General features: G+C 38.5%; 1 protein-coding gene across 15 annotated transcripts in view; it reads left to right on the top strand.

Moving 5' to 3' along the window:
* Nucleotides 1-22102, top strand: part of LOC132635040 (DNA mismatch repair protein MSH5) — a 40832-nt gene that overhangs the window by 686 nt on the left and 18044 nt on the right. For 13 of the 15 annotated variants that reach the window (XR_009580432.1, XR_009580438.1, XR_009580434.1 and 10 more), the window contains 5 exons: nt 1009-1040; nt 1420-1514; nt 1663-1743; nt 1820-1892; nt 2413-2476. Coding sequence is in view for 12 of the 15 variants with exons in the window: in XM_060351276.1 (XP_060207259.1) it covers nt 1009-1040; nt 1420-1514; nt 1663-1743; nt 1820-1892; nt 2413-2476 (345 nt within the window). In the remaining 3 variants the exon portion in view is untranslated. Of the gene's footprint in view, nt 1-1008; nt 1041-1419; nt 1515-1662; nt 1744-1819; nt 1893-2365; nt 2477-22102 lie in introns of those variants that run through there. The other 2 variants (XM_060351283.1, XM_060351326.1) reach the window with 2 other exon arrangements.

Here is a 22102-nt window from a genome sequence, read left to right as displayed (position 1 = left end):
GTTGATACATAATCTAATAGTACATTTTTAAGACAAATTTGTGATCCCAGTTTTTCAGCCCAACACAAAATATTACGCCACGTAGCCCAATATACAATATTATACCTGCAGGAAAGCATTATACATAATGTATCAACCTTGTATGAAAGTGTATAAAAGGTGTTTATACACAAATATGGGCTAAACCGGGTAACAAACTCAAAATACGTGCTACGTGGCATAAATATTTTCTCCCAGTAGACATAGAGCGTAATTTTCCCCTTATTTTGTGCTTTTGTGTTTGCTTGCGTCGTTGTTGTTGTGGATGAGGTACTCAGAGAAGCCAATTAAAATTAGTCGTCAACCAGCTGATTAGTGTACTGAAATTAGATTGCATTATGTAAGTGAGCATCATCTGTTCAGCAGATATGGAAATCTACCTGAGGAAGCAAACATTGGATTGATCATAATATCTAAATGTCGATATTGTCTCTGGTTACTGAGAACTGGATAGATTTAAATAATTATATGTTGTTTGAAGCAACAAATGAGGCTTTATTATAAGCTTATGATAGTAATTTCTGAGCAATTTCAGCCCTGTAAATCGGCCAATTTACGTTAAGCATTTGAAAATTCTGTTCTGGACATAGCACAATAAGTTTACTTCCATTGCCTATGTGATTGAGGACTGAGAAGTTTGGATTTTGGATGATATTCTTAATGGATATGATGTAATTTTTGTTTCCTACTCACTTTGGAAAGTTGAAACACTTTGTCTTCTCTGTCTATTCATTTTCAAGTCTTTGAATGTGTGGTAATGGAATTTTCGATTTTCCTAAGAATTATGCTTATTATGTTTTGGAGCAAAAATATCGGTGCTTGCTATATTCACATGCAAAACACGTGCTACTTCACTTTTTAAAGCTTTACTAAAGAAACTCTACTTCTCTTCTTACATTCAATCTAACTGATATAAAATGTCAAGTGACCTAACGTGTATACCTTTTGCCGTTGTGGTTTATACTGCAGGTCTATATGGCATGTCTTATGCATGGACACAGGTGAGCTTCTTGAGGTTATTGTTCTTGATTGGTGACGGTTACTACCTTTAATACCTGTTAGAATGCTGCCAGTTGCTTTAGGACCTTCTTGAATGAATGGATTTAAGGGAGACAGAAAATGATAATAATGATATATACCATCTTCATACGTTATATATATCATTAAAAAAAAGATTCAATATGATAATTTGAATTGTATCATTTATATTTGATTAAAAGAAGAGGGAAAAACAGTCAAAAAAAGGAAAGGAAAATCTTGTTCTTGAACTTGATTGTAGGAGAAAAAAACTGCATGAAGGATGGGAAAATAAAAAAGAGATGCTAGCTGTAGAGTGAATGCTGAATTAGTTGTTGACTAACAATTAAACTATTCTTTAAGGATTGGAGTTTCCTATTACGATGCCAGTACACGCCAACTCCATGTGCTGGAAATTTGGGAAGATGGAAGTCATGATTTTTCCTTGATTGATATGGGTATGAACTCTTTGTTTTACATTCTTGAGGAAACAGTAGTTTTAAAGCATCCAACTAAAATATTCAAGAGAAACTGCTCTAAAGCAGGCTTGGCTTCTTGTTTTGTGCGTTTTATATGATGTTCGCTGAAGGTGGGATTCCTTTTCAGTTAAATATCAGGCTAGGCCTGGAACAATCTATACCAGTACTAAAAGTGAGGAATCTTTCTTGGCAGCCTTACAGAGAAGTGGTACGTGCTCAGTTTATTATTGGCATGTTGATCTTTCTACTTGTGGAAACATTATCTACTCTCTGATGTGACACAGATGGTACAAGTGACGCTCCTTCTGTAAAGCTTGTGAAAAGTTCAGTTTTCAGCCATGAGCAAGCATGGCATAGGTATGAAACACTGTTGGAAGAATATCACAGTGATTTTCATTATCTTTATTCCAAGTCTTTTTGTTTGCTTATCCAAGATGAATTTAGTTCTAGCAAAGAAAATCCTTGGTGCATCAAAAGCAGTAGCTATCTGGTTAATCATATGAGATTAGGATGTCATTATATATGTTTATTCCTGGCTGACATAACTACTAGGTGAAAAACTATCTCAATGCTCCTTTCAGTTGCTCATGGACAGTAAAGTACCTTAGGAACATATGCAGTACTAGATGATTGCAGACTGTAGGATTTCTATATTTTTCATAGGGGCGGTGCAGCCTTCGGATTGAGGTTTTTTCTCTTGCATATGACTTTCTATGGGTAGATTATTACCATGGTAGAGGAAAACAAGGCACACCATATTTATTTTTTCTAATTTGCTTCATCAACTTATAAGTTAACATTGTGGTTTGATGGATTGACCTGTTTCTCAGTGGTTCTTTCTGAAGAGTTTTACTATGGAGCTGTTTTTGGATCACAGATTGATGTACCTTCAAGTCACAGGGATGGATGATGGTTTGAACATAAAAGAGAGAACTGCTTTTGTGAGTCAAATGTTTACTGCCTCAACTCAGTATGCAACTTTATATTATCTGAATACGTGTTTCTTCTTGTTGACACGAGGAGTGCTTTTACAGTAGGTGCTATTTTGTTGTTTCTGCCAAATAATGATGCCTTATGGCTGTCACCTTGGTTTGAGAACTTCCTGAGACAATAAAATCTCCTGTACAATCGTAGCAATTGCAACTGAGAATAGCATTTAAGAGCATATGTGTGTGTGTGTGTGTGTGTATATATATATATATATCTCCTAGTGAATGGTTATGGATGTGGCTTCTACAGTCTATCTTTTAGCAAAGTGGGGACAACACTTGATTGAGACTTTCTATACTTTCTATTGAAGTGGACTAGGGGAGTGCTAAGGTTCATAGTAACTAATTTTACTTATAAAAAGAGGTGCACAGTAACACATCCACAATGCTATTTTCAGATCCATGTTCGACGAGCATTTCTGGAAGTACATTATTAACTTTAATGATTAAGAGCAAGAAAGAATGAGAAATAACCTCTACCTTCTTTATTGTTATTGACTTGGTGTACGATATTTGGAAACACTGTCTTGGTTGTCATTGCCCAAAATATGCCCTTCTATAGGATACATGCCCCTGAAAGAGAAATAAAAGGAGAAGACAGCTCTCGAAGGAAACATGACTTGGATATAAGCAGGATGGTCATATGGGTTTCCAGAGCCATGATGTCATCATTTACCAATTACAGTTTTTTTTTTTTTTAACATAGTTAGAAAGTTCTTACCCGGAATAAAATAACGTTGAAGAAAACAAAGAATTATGCCTTGAAGAATGCTTACCGGAAAGCATCTTTATCTTCAGCATATGCTTGGGTGTCCTGCTTTCTGATAAGAGCTGTAGGAAATCATCTGTTCTTTGACAATACAATTGTATTGGTTGTCATTGACACATGGATTAAAATGACTTGGGTTCATTGAATGGTAAAAAATTCAGTTGATTATTGGGATTGCTAGAATCATTTGTCAAGTGTTACATATTTCCGTTTTTTCAAATTGTTGATTTACATTGGTATAAGAACCTTGGTACACAGACGCTCACAACTTCATCATCTGTGCTCATCAAGCTAATATTGCTGGATGTAGTTCCAATTAGCTTTCGCTGATCCGGTAGAACTTCATAATATAATCTGGAGTTATTGGCTCCATGATGAGGGAATTATACCATTTGCAAATATTATGAGTTAAACTACGTTGTGGATGAGGTTTTATGAAGAACAGGTGACATACTCAATTTTTAGTCCAGAAGTCCATACAACAATCTTTACGGCTTACTTCTATCTCCGCCAACTTTGGATGATTAAATAACAGCTCCGGTACTTGCATGCACGTGCAGAGAGATTTTCTTTCTGATTGTTAATGCAATAAAATAATGTCTAAAAACATAATAGTTTATTTCTAGTATACTGTAGGAATATCATTTATACAGATGTTGAATGCAGTTAGAAGTTTTACTAATCATTAACTAGGTCTAGAAGTAGTAAATTATATTGTGAACTGATAAATTTTGGAACAAGAATATCATGAACTGCAAAGTTAAATTGTAACTAACACTTGACTTCATTTGGATTTTAGCCTTGTGAGATAAATCTAAAACTCTATGGGGTTTATCTTGGCAAATTTCGATGCCTATGACAAGTAGACTTCACCAATAACCTTCATCTTACATTTATCGCTATAGAAACTTCTACTTTTCTACTCGAGCTCCATCATGGACTATTTACATTCCAAAACAAATAAAAGAGGGGTCCTACTGAAGCAGAACCAATGATGTCGAGCCAAGAGCATCATTTCCAATATTATCCCAATCATTGCTTTCAAGTACAAAATCATTAATATGCAATGTTAACAAACATGCTTTAGTTCCAGTTAGCTGATATCCTTGGTTTCATTTTTGCTTCAGTAACATTTGCTCTTCTTCTTCAACTGCAAATCACCTTTAGTTTAGTTGCTCAATCTCATGGTTGGAAACTCAATCTTGATATCTAGGTTAGTCAGGTTTACAAGTGTTTAGCATATTTTTCCTGGTGCAATATCTTTTACTTCAGTTAAGGATAAACCATTATAAAAACGATTTAGCTAGGCATAAAATATGCTAGCAAATTATGAATGATGGTCCAATTGCTTACTTTTTTCCTGTTGTTTGGTCTTTTAGGATGTTGCATTGCTTTTTTCTTTTTCTTTTTTTATATTAAGCCATCACCATTAGGTTGTGAACCTATGGTGTGGGGGGTTTGGCTTGACCCCTACTGTGTATGATATAAGTAAAGATAATTTACAATGACTAGAGGGGGACATGGAACCTTGCCTCTAGTCGAGATTGTAAAAACAATCTAAAAGGGAGGAGATAGCCAAATGAACAGAATCCTCCCTAGCTATCAAGATATTCTAGCTTACAAAGAAGTTACATTTTTCAAATCTTCTTCTAAAAGTAGGAAGTTGTTGCTTATCAAGTTGAATTAGCCCCTTGACTTCTCTTGGTAAATCCCTTTTGAGAAAGATATAAGGTCCTCCTTCTACTTGTTGAAGCCATTTTAGCAAGGAAATCAACTACCATGTTAGCCTCTCTGTAACAGTGAGTAATATGCACAGTTGCATCTTTAAGAAAGCCATTTGTATTGTTGATGGTCTGCTTGAGCTTCAAGTTGTCTGTATCTTTGTTGAGCAGCATCTTGACTATGCTTTGGGAGTCTAGCTCAATTTGCACATTATCAAAGCCATGATTCATGCACCATCTAATGCCATGCTCAGCAGCTAATGCTTCTGCAACATTGTGACTCTCACAATCCATAGAGATAGAAAAAGCCATTATTAGATCCCCTTCCTCATTTCTTAGAATGCCACCTATACCAGCACTATTAGTAATATCCACAAAACTGCCGTCAGTGTTAAGTTTAAACCATCCCATCTCTGGTTTTCTCCAACATACAGGGATACATTTTACCACAGGGCTAAGTTTTTCAATCATATCACAACTGTTACACTAGTTGCCTTCTACATTGATGTTGGGATATGCAATAGTTATTGCAGCTTTGAGTGTTCCAGGTGATTTGCATTTCCATCTTGTATAAATCAAACTTCTTTTGTTCCCCAAATCTGCAAGAACTCTAAGCTTTCCATATCTCCCACAATATCATCATTGGAGCAATTTGCATAGTAAATTTGTGGACCTTGTTTTTGGCTTTTCTATTCCACCATTCTTCAAGTAAACCCTGAAAGGAATATTGTGATGTTTAAAGCCCAAAGGGGCTCCAATTTTGTTCCACAGATGATGAGCAACCTTTCCTTTAATAAAAGCATGTTGAAGTGTTTCATCTTGTGGTGAGATGCAACATATACAGTCTTTGAAGCCTTGTTTAGCAAATTTAGCCACATCATCTTTGAAAGGAAATTTGTTGTGTAACAATCTCCAACTAAGGAAAGAGATCTTGAAGGGAACTGCATTGTGCCAGATTTTAGTAATCAAAGGTGCTTTTTGTCTAAGACTTCTAATAATGGTCCAAGCAAATTTATTTGAATATTGACCATTATCAGTAGCCTTCCACACTGCATAATCCTTGTCATTCACATCTCCAATACCAACAGACCTAATGAAAAGAGCAATGTGACCTGGCATGGTGTTGTAGAGCTTCTGGTCATTCCACCTATTATTGTTCATAAAATCTCTAACCTTGATCCTTTATCCATTACCAATCATGAAGTCAAGACATATTTGAGCTAAAGGGCCCATTCCTGTCCAGTCATCCCACCAAAACTTACAATCTCCAGAGTTGATTTTCCAGTTAATGCACTTTTCACTTTTGTCTCTTGCCCATAGCAAATGTTTCCATGCTTGAGAGTCACTAGGAACCCATTTCTTAGCAACATGATGTTTTCTGATGCAATATTTTGCCGAAAATCAGCCCACAGTGAATTCATTGATCTAAATCTCCACCATCTCTTAACGGCAAGAGTATTTGAGATATCCATCATATTCCTGATGCCAATACCAGATTCATCTTTGGGGAAACAAAGTTTATCCCAATCACACTAGTGGTACTTGTTTGTACCATTGTCAGTCCCCCAAAAAAAGTTACACATATGTTTTTCAATAAGTTCCAAAGTTCTTTTTGGAGGATTAATGGCACTGAGAATATAAGTAGGAAGAGCTTGTATCACACTTTTGATTAGAATTTGTCTACCCCCACAAGTTAGCATGTTTCCTTGCCAACCATTTAGCCTTTTAAAAACTTTAGTCACCATACTATCAAAGTAGCTAATTTTCATCTTTCCAATATATATGGGGCACCCAAGGTAAGTAAAAGGGAATTCTTTGTCCATTAAAACCAGTACACTTTCTTGATCTGTTGATTCTATAAGCACAAGTTTTTGGACAAGTTAGAAAACAACTTTTATCAGGATTAACCAACTGTCCAGAGACCCTCTCATACTTGACTATTTGCTTCATGACCAGTTTGACAGATTTGGTGTTCCCACTACTGAAGATGACAATGTGTTATAGACTCATTCGTGGGTAAGGTTTATGCAAGGCGGGGCCCTCAAGTTGAGAAAGATAGTAACGTCAAAGAGGATAAGGAGATCTGAGGCAGCTGGCAGATTTTATTCGCATTAAAATAGGCAGTAGTTTAGTTTTACTAGAATTCTTATAAATAGACAACAGTTTAGTTTTACTAGAATTCTTATCTGAATAGATTTTCTATGTTAGTAGATTCCTAGATTTTCTTAATATCTTGTAATAGGGTTCTCTATTTAAAGACACAGATGGAATAAAAGAAGAGAGAGAATTTCTATCAAAAAAAACAAGAGGTCTGGACTCTCTCTAACGAGTCCTAAGGTTATAGGCTCCCTTCTAACGAGCTTATTTGTTTCCTTCAGCAAAATAGGTCGTTCACGGAATAAAAACAAGGGAAAGGATCTATTAAGCATAGACTTTTCAGTGAATCGCCCTGTGACAAGATCCATATCGCATAGCCGTAACAACTTGGTACCAGAGCCAAACACGATGGGCGATCCAAGCAAACTTGAAGAGTTACAAACTTTCCTTCAAGAGGCGCAGGTTGCCAATGAAGCGCGAATCGCAAAAGCAGTGGCACAATCTGAATCAAGAATGATTACTAAATTGCAACAATTAACGTTACAATTGCAGGAGTTCATGGTCGGGTTTAGCAAAAATCAAGGAAGTGATTCTGATGCTGGAGTGAGCAGCAACATGGGTAACCAGCCCGGCAGACCAGAAAATCGATCCAATCAATTGACAGGAAATAGTGTGGTACCAAGATACACAAAGCTGGATTTTCCTACTTTTGACGGATCCGATGACCCATTGATTTGGCTACACCGCTGTGAGAAATTCTTCTCCAATCAGAGAATAGCTGAAGCGGATAAGGTGGGATTGGCTGCATTCCATCTTCTAGGTGAGGCACAGTTATGGTATCATCAAGTAGAACAAGAGTATCACGCAGTTGATTGGTCGGAATTTAAAGAATATTGTACTCTCAGGTTCGGGCCTCCACTGGGAAGTAATCCATTAGGTGATCTGGTTAACTTGAAGCAAACAGGCTCAGTTGAAGAATATCAGTGACAATTTCAAGAACGGTTAGCCAGGGCCAACAAATTTGTTCGCGTACACCAGCAAGTTAGTCTCTTTACTGCCGGCCTGATCGATTCCATTCGTCTTGATGTTGAGATGCAGAGTCCACCAGAGTTGGTTCATGCCATGAATATAGCTTGAACATTTGAGAAGAAACAGAAGGTAATGCGGGCAACATCTTCTCGGAAGGAGACCTGGCAAGGGACTAAAGGCTATTTCAATAATACTGCGACTTCAACAATTCCAACTCCTAAGGGCAGCAATGCACTAAGTGGGATTATTGAATCAAAATCTGTAAGTTCATCTGCTCCTTTTATAAAGAAATTGACAAGGGCTGAAATGGCGGAGAGAAAGACAAAGGGATTGTGTTATAATTGTGATGAACTGTATTCGACTGGGCATCAATGTAAGAAGCTGTTTTGGTTGGAACTAGCTGAGACAGATGATGAAAATACTGACCATAAGGATGTGCAAGAACCTGAAATTTCCTTGCATGCCATCACGGGACAGAAGAGCGCAAGAACAATGCAGTTACGGGCACTCATGAAGGGTCAAGCATTGTTGAGCTTGGTTGATTCAGGCAGCACACACAATTTCATTAGTTATAAAGCAGCCCAACACTTGGGGATACAAGTATAACCTGGGACAGGTGCTAATGTTTCAGTTGCTAATGGAGAAAAAGTTTACAGCAAAGGAATTTGCCGTGCGGTGTTTTTTTATATTGATGATACTATTTTTAAAGCCGACTTCTTTGTTATTCCGTTAGGGGGCTTTGACATTGTTTTGGGGGTAATCTGGTTACAAACGCTGGGCCCCATTCTCTGGGACTTTGCTTCACTCACAATGAGTTTCACTTCAGATGGAAAGCAAGTTGTCTTTCATGGGCAGCAAACCAGTTCGAAAATGCAGCTTCATTTATTGCATGATTCAGGTGAGAACTCCACTAAATTGAAGCAACTCTTGGCTGAATTTAATGACTTATTTCAAGAACCTACAGGGCTGCCTCCTATGAGAAATTGTGACCATCGCATCTGTTTGTTACCTGCTTCCGAACCAGTAGTGGTTCGACCATACCACTATCCTCATTTACAAAAAGACGAGATAGAAAAACAGTGTGAAGATATGTTACAACAAGGGATCATTCGGCCTAGTAAATCACCATTCTCATCCCCAGTTTTGTTGGTCCGTAAACATGATGGAACTTGGTGTTTTTGGGTTGATTACCTCGAATTGAATGCCAAGACAGTGAAGGATAAATTCCCAATTCCAGTGGTGGATGAATTATTAGATGAATTGTATGGAACAAGATTCTTCACGAAGCTGGATTTAACGTCTGGCTATCATCAGGTACGCATGGATTCGGTGGATATTGAGAAGACAGCCTTTCGTACGCATCATGGCCACTTTGAATTCTTGGTCATGCCATTCGGCTTATCAAACGCACCATCAACATTTCAAGCACTTATGAACGAGGTATTTAAACCATACTTGCGTCGGTTTGTGTTGGTTTTCTTTGACGACATTTTAATATTTAGCAAGGCATGGGACCATCATCTCTCACATGTTCGCATAGTTTTTGAGTTGTTGTGTGCTCATAACCTATACCTCAAGAAGTCCAAATGCTCCTTCGGAGAGAGAGAAGTAGCATATCTTGGCCATGTGGTGTCTGAAACAGGCATGGCAGCAGATGCAAGCAAAGTTCAGGCCATTAATGATTGGCCTCAACCACAGTCCATCACTACCTTGCGCGGATTCTTGGGCTTAGCAGGTTATTACCGTAAGTTCATACAAGGTTACAGTCAATTATCAACCCCTCTAACTAACATGCTTAAAAGGATCTCGTTCCAGTGGGATGATGTAGCTTTGGCTTCTTTTGACGCTCTTAAAGAAGCACTTGTAACTGCTCTTGTTTTACAATTGCCAAATTTTGATGATCCGTTTATAATTGAGTGTGATGCCTCGAGAAGTGGTATAGGAGCAATGTTGCAACAGAATGGCCATCCAATTGCTTTTTTCAGTAGACAACTGGCTGTTCGACACTTTAAATTGGTTGCATATGAACGCGAATTGATTGGCTAAGCTAAAGCAGTGCAACATTGGCGTCCTTATCTATGGGGCAGGCCATTCTTGATTCGCACAGACCATTATAGCCTTAAGTATTTGTTGGAGCAAAGGCTAACCACTTCACCCCAACAACATTGGATTAGCAAGCTTATGGGGTTTGATTTTTGTGTGGAGTATAAGGTTGGACACTTGAATAAGGCTGCTGATGCTTTGTCTCGTCGCCCTACTATGGAGGAATCGGTGCATGCTATCAGTCAACCACGTGTTTTATTACTTGATGCGATTAGAGAGGTGACACGCACGGATGCTTCCTCGCAAGAATTAGTCCAACAAGTGCTCCGTCACGAGCTTGATGCTTCCTGGTCAATCAAAGACGATCTACTCATTTATAAAGGTCGTGTCTACTTGCTGCCTTCTCCCAATTGATCTCAACAATTCTGTCAGGATACCATGATAATGGCCATGAAGGGGTACAAAAAACATTGCAGTGCATACGACAAGATTTCTACTGGAAGGGAATGAAGTCGATTATTAAGGATTATGTGGCTGCTTGTCCAGGTTGCCAACGCAACAAGGCTGAACACCTAAGTCCAGCAGGCTTACTACCACCACTTGCACTTCCTGAGCAGGTCTGGGCTGATATCGGAATGGACTTTATTGACGGCTTACCAAAGGCATGGGGCAAAACAGTACTGTTTGTGGTAGTAGATCGGTTTTCCAAATATGCACACTTCATACCCATGTCTCATCCTTATAATGCAACTCGTGTTGCCTACGTTTTCTTTGAGAATATTGTTCGCTTGCATGGGATACCCGAATCGATTACGTGTGACAGGGATGTGGTTTTTACGAGCACCTTTTGGAGAGAATTGTTTCGTCTATGTGGCACGAAGTTTGCATTCTCTTCTGCTTATCATCCTCAAACGGATGGTCAAACAGAGGTTGTGAATCGTACTATTGAAATGTATTTACGTTGCTTGATTGGGGATTATCCAAAGAAATGGGTTGAATGGTTGCCATGGGCTGAATATTGTTACAATACTTCCTTTCATACTGCATTGCAAACAACTCCCTTTAAGGTTGTTTATGGTCGAGATCCTCCTCGTCTATTGTCCTATGTCGCTGGTTCTTCGCGAGTGGAGGCTGTTGACAATTCCTTGCTGGATCGTGATTCAGTTTTGCGGGACATTCGCAACAACTTGCAACAAGCACAGGTTAGGATGAAAGAATATTATGACAAAGGGCACCGAGAGGTTGCATATGATCCAGGTTCACTAGTTTGGCTGCGTTTACATCCTTATCGTCAAAAATCTGTAGCAGGTCAATTGTGCCATAAGCTTGCACCCCGATTCTTTAGGCCTTTTCCTGTGCTGCGTCGAATAGGAGAAGTTGCGTATGAGTTACAACTGCCCAGCGATAGTAAGTTGCATAATGTGTTTCATGTGTCCCTCCTCAAGGCTTTTAAGGGTGCTGCTCCAACAGATCCTCCGACCCTGCCACTATTGAAGGATGGTCGTGTTGTTCCTATGCCTTGTTCTGTTCTACGTGCTCGTCTTAATCGGGGAACTTGGGAAATTTTAGTGCACTGGTGTGGGTTTGATTTATCAGATGCTACTTGGGAAGATGTTGCACATTTTCGTAACGCCTATCCAGACTTTGAGCTTGAGGACAAGCTCTTTACAGAGGAGGGGGTAATGTTATAGACTCATTCGTGGGTAAGGTGTATGCAAGGCGGGGCCCTCAAGTTGAGAAAGATAGTGACGTCAAAGAGGATAAGGAGATCTGAGGCAGCTGGCAGATTTTATTCGCATTAAAATAGGCAGTAGTTTAGTTTTACTAGAATTCTTATAAATAGGAATAGTTTAGTCTTACTATAATTCTTATCTGAATAGATTTTCTATGTTAGTAGATTCCTAGATTTTCTTAATATCTTGTAATAGGGTTCTCTATTTAAAGACACAGATGGAATAAAAGAAGAGAGAGAATTTCTATCAAAAAACACAAGAGGTCTGGACTCTCTCTAACGAGTCCTAAGGTTATAGGCTCCCTTCTAACGAGCTTATTTGTTTCCTTCAGCAAAATAGGTCGTTCACGGAATAAAAACAAGGGAAAGGATCTGTTAAGCATAGACTTTTCAGTGAATCGCCCTGTGACAAGATCCATATCGCATAGCCGTAACACAATGTCATCAGCATAAGCAAGGTGAGTAATTTGGGGCCATTTCTGTTCATGGTGAAGGGGATGAAATTAGGATTCAAAAGAAGATTATTGAGTGATCTCGACAAAACTTCAACAATTAGCACAAATAGTGAAGGGGAAATAGGGTCTCCCTATTTTAAACCATGAGAAGAAGTGAAGAAACCATGCCTAGAACCATTTACTATAATGGAATACCACACATTAGAAATACTCCTCCAGATAAGATCAATCCAGATATTATTGAAGCCAAATTTCTTTAAAACATCTTTCAAAAAAGTCCAAGATAGCCTATCATAGGCTTTAGCCATATCCAGCTTAAGAACAACATTCCCCCTTTGTTATTCTTTGAAATATTGTGGACAATTTCTTGTGTCAACATCACATTATTTGTGATAAGTCTACCAGAAATGAAACCACTTTGGTTCTCAGATATAAGAGCAGGAAGTAAGGGATTTAATCTATTGGCTAAAATTTTGGAAATGATTTTGTTAGAGAAGTTGCTCAAACTTATAGGCCTGAGATCAGAAAAGCTATTAGGCGAGTCTATCTTGGATCAGAGCCAAACAAGTATGAGTATAAAATTTGGTGAGGTTCTTTCCCAAGAAAAATTCATTGACAAAAGCATAAATATCATCCTCTATAATGTCCCAGCATACCTAAAAGAACTTGCCATTGAAACCATCAGGACCTGCTGAACTCTCACTGCTCATGCCAAAAATCGCATTTTTAATTTCCTCTTTGCAAGGTATCCTAGTGAGTCTAGCATTGTGTTCCTCAGTGATGATGTGAGGGATACAATTCAGCATACTATTGGTTCTCTGTTGATGATTAAGGTTTTATTGCTTCTTAAAATGTCTGATAGCAGCTTTAGCAATCTTTTCTTCCCCTTGTGTCCATCTGCCCTTGTGATTTTTGATCCCCTGAATCTGAAGCCTTCTTCTTTTGTTCCTTAGCACACTGTGGAAGTACTTGGTGTTTTTATCACCATCTTTGAACCATGTGAGTCGAGTTTTCTGTTTTAAGAGATTATCCTGCAGGTTCAACCACCTTATGTACTCAGCATATCCTTTATTTAACTTCTCCCTACTATGATCAGTATTTTGCAAGATGTCACAGTTTTCCAGAAGTTCCATGTCACGCCCCGAACCTGGGCCTGGACGTAACACGGCACCCGGTGCCTGACTGCATGTGACCGAGCGAACCAACTGGCTGACTGAATCAACATGTGATATCAAAACATGACTGAATATGGAAACAACTAAACACATGATGATATACTAAAGGTCTGGCTGAAATCATAATGCGGAAATACTTAGACAATCTGAAATATATCTGACTGTAGCCAACACGGCTAAACCAAAACGATTGAACAACTGCCAACAAGGCTAACATAATAAATGTCTGACTGTCTGAACTGTGTCTATGAAGCCTCTAAGAGTACTGAATAATAGAGCTGTCTATAAACTGAAATAACTGGATAGCTGACAACGCCCCGAAGGAATGTGGGGCTCACCAGTAGCTGATACGTGCACTCCTAATTAGCTGAGTCGTCAACCTGTGTATCGTTACCTGCATCGCGAGATGCAGGCCCCCAAACAATAAAAAGGGACATCAGTACATTTGAATTGTACTGGTATATAAAGCAACTGAAGCAATAAAATACTGGAACTGAAACTGAAACTGAAACTGAACTAAACAGGAAAGCAAGAAGCTGAAGTACTCCCTGTTCTGGATGAAGAATCACCTGTAAAACTGTAAATATAACTGTGGCCTGGGGCCCAAATAATGTGCACAAAAACTGTGGCCTCTGGCCCAAGCAATACGTATGCATAAACTGTGGCCTAGGGCCCAAAAGTACAGATACAGGTGTTCAACATTAACAATTTACAAAACTGAGACTGGCTATAGCTGATAGCATGATAACTGTTTCTGATTATGGGACTCTTGCAAATAACTGGTTATACACTGACTGAGACTCATGTGATAATAATGCATAAGTCTATAAAGATTACGTGCTGAGTTCATGATGTGCAAAGTGACAACCATGAACGAATTCTGTAACTGCAACCCTAGAAGATAACAGTTCTATATCATGTCATGAAACTAGGGCTAAACTATGTTCTGAGTCAAATTGCTGACAAGCATGAATAATGAGGCATAGGGAGAATCGTGAATATTCCCTAACGTAGATAGTTAGCCTCACATACCTTGATTCCAGCCTTTGAGCGTAATACAATGTTCGTCACCCCTTTCAACTTTGATCTATATCAATACAAGTCAAATGGATTCTATATTAGCAATAATATTCATGCTTTGGTCATCTAAGCATTTTATCAAACACTTAGTGGGCATGAAACTCCACAGTCTCCATCAATGGTGATTTCTTCACCCAATTCCCATTCTATTACTTCTAGGTGATTCTACAATCTTAATTAGATGTAATTAACATCATTCTTCATCACCCATATGAATACAACAATCCCAAGTCAAAAATCCAAAAACCCTAGCATAGTTCATATAATTCTCTTTATCAAACCCAGTTACTATTCTCCCAAGAACTTATCAACACTTTAATCATCATGAAACATCATAAAACTTACCTTAGTTATTGTAGGAATAAGCATTGAGTTGAAATGCTTCACTTGAACAAAACCCTAGTTCCACCTTCCATGGAATTTCTTGACTTGAATGGATTTGATGTGTTTCTCACACTTAGTTTTGTGGATTGATGAAGTGGATCTTTAGTTTCACTTGGATTCTTGCATATGAAGTGTTTGGATGGCTTTAGAGAACCCTTGAGTCGTGTAGGAGAAATGGGAATGAAAAAAATGAGTTTGGGTCTCTTATTAATATCTTAAAATCTGACCCATCGGGCAATTCTACGCCCATTTTTACGGACCGTCAAACTGTTTGACGGACTGTCAAAATGGTCCGTAAAACTACCCAGCAAAAATTGGGTTTCTGTGACCATTTTACGCTGGCTTGAGTCAATTTGACGGACCGTATAATTGTTTTACGGACCGTCAAAATGAACCGTAAAACTGCCCAGCAAAATATGGTTTTCTGTGACCATTTTACGCTGGCCTAAGTCAATTTGACGGACCGTCAAATTGTTCTACGGACCGTCAAATGGTCCGTCGAAATTTTCTGCTCGGACAGTCTGTCGTATAATGGGCATAACGCTTTGCACAGATGTCCCTTTGAGGCCCATAATATACCGTTGGAAAGCTATTTCAAGGGGCTACAACTTTCATCAAGGAAGTTTTCCCAAAATCCAAATTAATTGAGGGGTTATGCTCGTTGGAAGTAAGACCTTCCATAAACTCACTTGCAAACATGCCCCGTAGAGTGGCTTCCAACTTTTCTTTGCCCAAAGACATTTCTTATGACTTAATTGGTTTTCAAAACACTTCCTATAACCCTCATATTGGTTCCATTATATTATCATCTTATGAGTCAAACTTTCGTCCGACGTTACGAGGTGTTACATTCCATTTTAGCCTCGCAAGTGCTAACATTTTCCTGAATGTCCCCGATACTATTTCTTGACCAGTAGCTGAGTTGTCTGCTCAGATTCTTGAGTTTACACCGTAGTCTCCACATAGCATTGCCCTTAGCTGTAATATTCCAGGATTCCTTAACAACTTCCATGAAATCATCTTGACCAGCCCAACAGTTCAGGAAATTAAAGTACTTGATATTGTTGTGTTGGTCACTGTTGCATTTAAAACCCAAAGGTCTGTGATCAGAACCTGTCCTGGGAAGATGTTCTACCATATTGTTTTGGAACTTGATAGCCCATTTATCATTGATTAGAAATCTATCCAACCTTTTCCACACTCGTTTGCTTGGCCTCCAATTATTGCACCGGGTATACCATAAGTTCTGTGTGGATTTCCTCCTAACTTCTCATCTTGTTCCATGATAACATTGAAGTCACCTCCCATACACCATGGACCATTTATATTGTTACTCATGTTAGTGAAGATTTTTAGCAAGAAGAAAGGGCTTCTTGTATTTCTGAATGAATATACAATCCATAAGAATGGGTACTTATACATGAGTTCTAAGACTAAATAAGGAAAGACAATATTACACAATCAATTCCTAATCATTCACATCAATACAATATATTCCTAAAATTAAGCTATCAATCTTATTCATCAATATCAAATCAACATCTCAATCTTAGTCATTAATACCAAATCAACACTCCCCTCAAGTTGGTGCAAAGATGTCGCACATGCCCAACTTGCAAACCAGTGTATGAAAAGTCCGTTTGTTAAGGCCTTTAGTAAACACATCAGCTAGTTGTTTTTCTGATGACACGTGGAATAAACTCAAGACACCACCTGTAACTTTTTCTTTGATGAAGTGTCGATCAATTTCAACGTGCTTTGTTCGGTCATGCTGGACTGGATTTCGAGCTATACTGATTGCAGCATTGTTGTCACAATACAAGGAAAGTTTCCTTTTTTCAGACAATCTCAATTCTTCTAGTAACTTTTGTAACCACAAAAGTTCGCAAACACCCTGGGCCATAGCTCTATATTCTGCCTCCGCACTTGATCTAGCAACTACACTTTGCTTCTTGCTTCTCCAAGTGACCAAGTTTCTTCCTACAAGTGTACAGTAACCGGATGTAGACCTTCTGTCATCTAAAGACCCAGCCCAATCTGCATCGGTAAAGGCTTCTATTTGGAGGTGACCATGTCTGGAGTAAAGTAGACCTTTTCCTGGAGCAGACTTCAGATACCGCAAGATGTGAAAGACAGCTTGCATATGAGGATCTCGAGGATCATGCATAAATTGACTCACTAGGCTGACTGAATAGGCTATGTCTGGTCTAGTGTGAGAGAGATAAATGAGTCTTCCAACTAGCCTCTGATATCTCTCTTTATCAATTGACTTTCCAACTCCGCTTTGTAGTTTGTGATTGCTTTCAATGGGTGATTCTGCTGGTTTGCAACCTGTCATACCTGTTTCTTTCAAGAGATCCAGAATATACTTTCTTTGAGAAATAAAGATTCCTCTTTTTGATCTAGCAACTTCAATTCCCAAGAAGTACTGCAATTTTCCTAGATCCTTGATCTCAAATTCCTGTGCCAACAACTTCTTCAATCGGGTCATCTCCTCTTTGTCATCTCCTGTCATTACTATGTCATCAACATAAACTATGAGAAGAGTGAGTTTACCCTTTAAATGTCGTATAAAGAGGGTGTGATCCGCATTGCTTTGTTGGTAACCAAAGGAGATCATTGCTTTATAGAATCTGTCAAACCAAGCTCTAGGAGATTGCTTCAATCCGTACAGGGCTTTCTTCAGTCTGCATACCTTTCCTTGACTTTGTTCAGTACCAAAACCAGGAGGAATCTCCATGTACACCTCTTCTTCTAAGTCTCCATGAAGAAATGCATTCTTTACATCAAACTGTTGCAAGTCCCAGTCAAGATTAGCTGCACAAGATAGAAGAATTCTAATAGTATTCATTTTTGCAACAGGAGCAAATGTCTCTTGATAATCCACTCCAAAAGTCTGAGTGAATCCTTTAGCCACCAATATTGCTTTGAACCTTTCAATGGAACCATCAACTTTATGTTTTACAGTGAAGACCCATTTGCAACCAACCAACTTCTTGTCTGGTGGTGATGCGACAAGTTCCCAAGTCTCATTCTTTGATAAGGCCTTCATTTCTTCCATCATAGCTTGCTTCCACTTAGAATCTGCAAAAGCTTCCCTCCAATTCTGGGGAATAGACACAGAAGAAATAGACAAGGAAAAGGCTCTATAGGAGGGCGATAAAGAATTATAGGAAACAAAGTTAGATAAAGGGTGTTGAGTGCAAGATCTGATTCCTTTCCTGTGAGCAATAGGCAAATCTAACTCATTAGGAAGTATAGATAATTCACCAGAAGAAGAAGGTTCGGCTTCGGCAGGTTGCATGATGGCTTCTTCTGCTCTATTTCTCCTTGAGTAAGTAATCAAATCAGGCCTATCCAAACGTCCAACAGTCTCCCCCTGAATTCTTTCACTTTCTCTTATGGCAGTAGTTTCAATAGTCTCCCCCTGAATTCTTTCTCCAATTTCACTTTCCCTTGTGGCAGTAGTTTCAACAATAGAACTAGGAAAAACCATCTCTTCTTTCTTATAATTCTCCCCCTGAAGAGGTGATGGTGTAATACTGAAATAGGGCTCAGATTCCTGAAAGGTAACATCCATACTGACAATGAATCTCCTAGAAGGAGGGTGATAACATTTGTACCCTTTCTGTGTTGGAGAATACCCAATAAAAACACATTTAAGAGCTCTAGGTTCAAGTTTCTCAGAGTTCCTAGCGTGAACAAAGCAAACACACCCAAATATCTTTGGAGGAACAATATAGTCATTTTTACCCTTTAAAGCTTCTAAAGGACTCCGGAAATTAAGAGTTTTAAGTGGCATTCTATTGATAAGGTAGGCAGCTACTAGAATGGCATCCCCCCAGTAAGGCTTCGGCAGATTCATAGTAAACAAAAGGGATCTTGCTACTTCTAACAAATGCCTATTTTTTCTTTCAGCAACCCCATTTTGTGCACTAGTATAAGGACAACTAGTTTGATGCATTATCCCAAAAGACTCCAATTAAGCTCCAAAAGTTTTATCCATGTATTCTGTGCCATTGTCAGTTCGAAATATCTTTATCTTAGCCTCAAACTGAGTACAAATCATCTTATGAAATGACTTAAAACAGGAGAAAACTTCACTTTTGGCTTTTAACAGATATACCCATGTCATTCTAGTGCAACAATCGATAAAAGTAACAAACCATCGACTACCAGACAAAGAAAGTGTTTGAGTAGGACCCCAGACATCAGAATGAATAGTCGAAAAGGGAATTGTGCTTTTATTGTCACTCAGAGGATAAGAGTTTTTAGTGTGCTTGGCATATTCACATGCATCACAAGACAGATTCAAACTCAGTTCTAGAAAATAAACCAGGGTATAACTTTTTTAAAGCAAAAAAAGATGGGTGTCCCAACCGTCTATGCCACTGTATTATTTCTCGGTTGACATCCTTATTTCCTACAAAAAAGGCCTGACCAGAGTCTCGAGTTCCATCGATCAAATATAAGCCATCATGCAATCTACCACTGCCAATCTTCTTCCCTGTATGAAGGTCTTCAAAAACACAATAATCAGGAAAGAATCTGACACTACAGTTTAGTTCTTTGGTGATAGCGCTAACAGATAATAGGTTAATAGAAAAATCAGGCACATGAAGAATGGATGATAAGGTAATATCAGGAGTACAAAAGATTGAACCTGTTCCAGAGACAGGGGTTAGGGAGCCATTGGCTATTCTGACATAATCTCCTTTAGGACTAGGAGAGTAATTTTGAAGGCCTTTAGAAGAGCCTGTCATGTGTCTATTCGCACCAGAATCAATAATCCAACAATTAAGCTGAGCATTAAAAGCAATACCTGACTGCACATAATTGGGGCTAGCAACATTAGAAGAGCCAAGTTTGTTCAGAAGACGGCGAAGATATTGAACTTCATCTTGAGACAAAGTCTCTCCAGAAGTAGTGTCACCCATATTATCTGGATGGGAAGGGTTAGAATAGGCCTATGACCCGAGAACTGAAAAAAAAAATTCCAAAAAAAAATCGCCGGAAAGTTGGCTGCCACGCCGGCATCCTAATTCCGGTGATCGGAAAAAAATCAAAACTGATAGGGATAGGCTCAGAATGTTCCAGCGACCCAACAGAGAAAAATAATCCAGAAACGAACTGAACGGGAGGAGTTTTTTGTGCGGACAGCCACAAAGAGAGAGAAAAACTCGACCTCTTTGATAAAACACGGAACCCTAGTGCTGCGAGGGAGAAAACTCACCTCAAAAAGACAGCAATGGCTCTGATACCATGAAGATTTTTAGCAAGAAGAAAGGGTTTCTTGTATTTCTGAATGAATATACAATCCATAAGAATGGGTACTTATACATGAGTTCTAAGACTAAATAAGGAAAGACAATATTACACAATCAATTCCTAATCATTCACATCAATACAATATATTCCTAAAATTAAGCTATCAATCTTAATCATCAATATCAAATCAACATCTCAATCTTAGTCATTAATACCAAATCAACAGTTAGTGATGCTCTCCCAAAGATCAATCCTTTCCAAAGCAGTGCACTTACCATAAACAGAAGTAATGTATGTTCCAGTGTCACCTGGATTCTTTTTAAAGTTGATGGTAATTTGCTGGTCATTATTCTCCACAACTTGAAAATTGTCACAATGTTTCCAAAAACACCAGATTTGGCCATTGGTGTTAGCAACACAGTGATGGAGGCCCAAAAATCTTTTGTACCCCTCAATTTTGCTTTTGTGAGAAAAAGGTTCTGAAATTGCCACAAAAGTGGCTTTGTTGATTCTAATATGCAGTTTCAATCTATGAATTGCCTTTCTACTCCTTACTCCCCTAATATTCCAAAATATTGTACTAATCATGAATAATTTCGGGGGGGGGGGGGGGGGGGGAGGGAGCACTTTGTCTGTGGGACTCTCTGTTGTTTTTTATTCTAGTGTTGGACTTCTTTCTATTTGTCTTACTTTTGCTTCTACTTCTTCCCCTAGAATCAGTGGAAAGAAACTTTCCTTGACTCTGATTTGTATCTTGCATGTCCTTGGTAGTAGTTCTTGATTCCTCTGAAACAGTTTGAAGTCTACCTGATCTGGAGTGACTTCTTTTCATTGTGGACTGGTTGGGAACATTTTTGTCACTACTATGCTTGTTGTGATTCCTTTTCCCTTGTTTTTCTTGCTGCCTTTAAAACTTCCTGGAGCACTTTGTTGATTACTGATACTGTTGTTGTTATCCCTTTTGCCTTCAACCACATCTTTCATCTCAAGTTCACAAGTAGGATCAACACATGGGAGGCTTGATGTAGAGTTTTCAGCAATTGGAGATAAAATTTCTCCTTCTTCAATAGCTTGATCCTTTTGTTTCTTCCTATTGATAAAATCTTTCAGTGTTTCATGTTCAGACTGACTGTCTCCAGTGTCAAACATGTGTTTGATCAGTCTGGGACCCCAAATTCTGGTCTTTATTGTCTTTTTCTCTATTAACAGTGGCATGGTCTTGACTTTTTCCCCTTGGTACTTTCAATAACATTCACCAACTCATTCTGTAATGATAAGTTCAAGGGGAATTTAGAAGTTTTATGCTTCTTGTTCCTCTTGCTAGTTTCCAGTAATGATACAGTTTTAAAGAGAACTTTGTTTTTCTTTTTTGGCATTTTCTTGTGTTTCTCTTTCTTCTTCTTCTTTTTGATCCTTCTAACAGTAGAATCTTGTTGAAACTCCTTTGAAGAGTCCTTTTGCATATCAGTCTTAACACCATCAGATTGCATTTCATTACCAGCATCTTCAACATTTTGTGACTCAACCAGTTTTTTTTTTTTGTCCCTCCTTATCTTTTGGATTAACCACACTATCATCCGTCTTCATATCCTTGTTTTTATCCTCTACAATCACCCTGGAGGGTCCTCCTTGCCCAACACCATTCCTAGCCATTTCCCCTTTCTTCAATTTCTTCTCGAGAACTCTACAATCCTCCATATTATGACTCAACTTTCTACAATGTTTACAATATTTTGGCACCCCTTCATATTCAATTTTCTGGTAGAATCCTCTTAGAGGTGCATTAGTATCTTCTGACCCAACCCAAATACTGTCAGGTCTATGT

Source organism: Lycium barbarum, chromosome 1 (assembly GCF_019175385.1).
Source record: "Lycium barbarum isolate Lr01 chromosome 1, ASM1917538v2, whole genome shotgun sequence".
NCBI classification, from domain to species: Eukaryota; Viridiplantae; Streptophyta; class Magnoliopsida; order Solanales; family Solanaceae; genus Lycium; species Lycium barbarum.
This window is presented reverse-complemented; position numbering and strand designations above follow the sequence as displayed.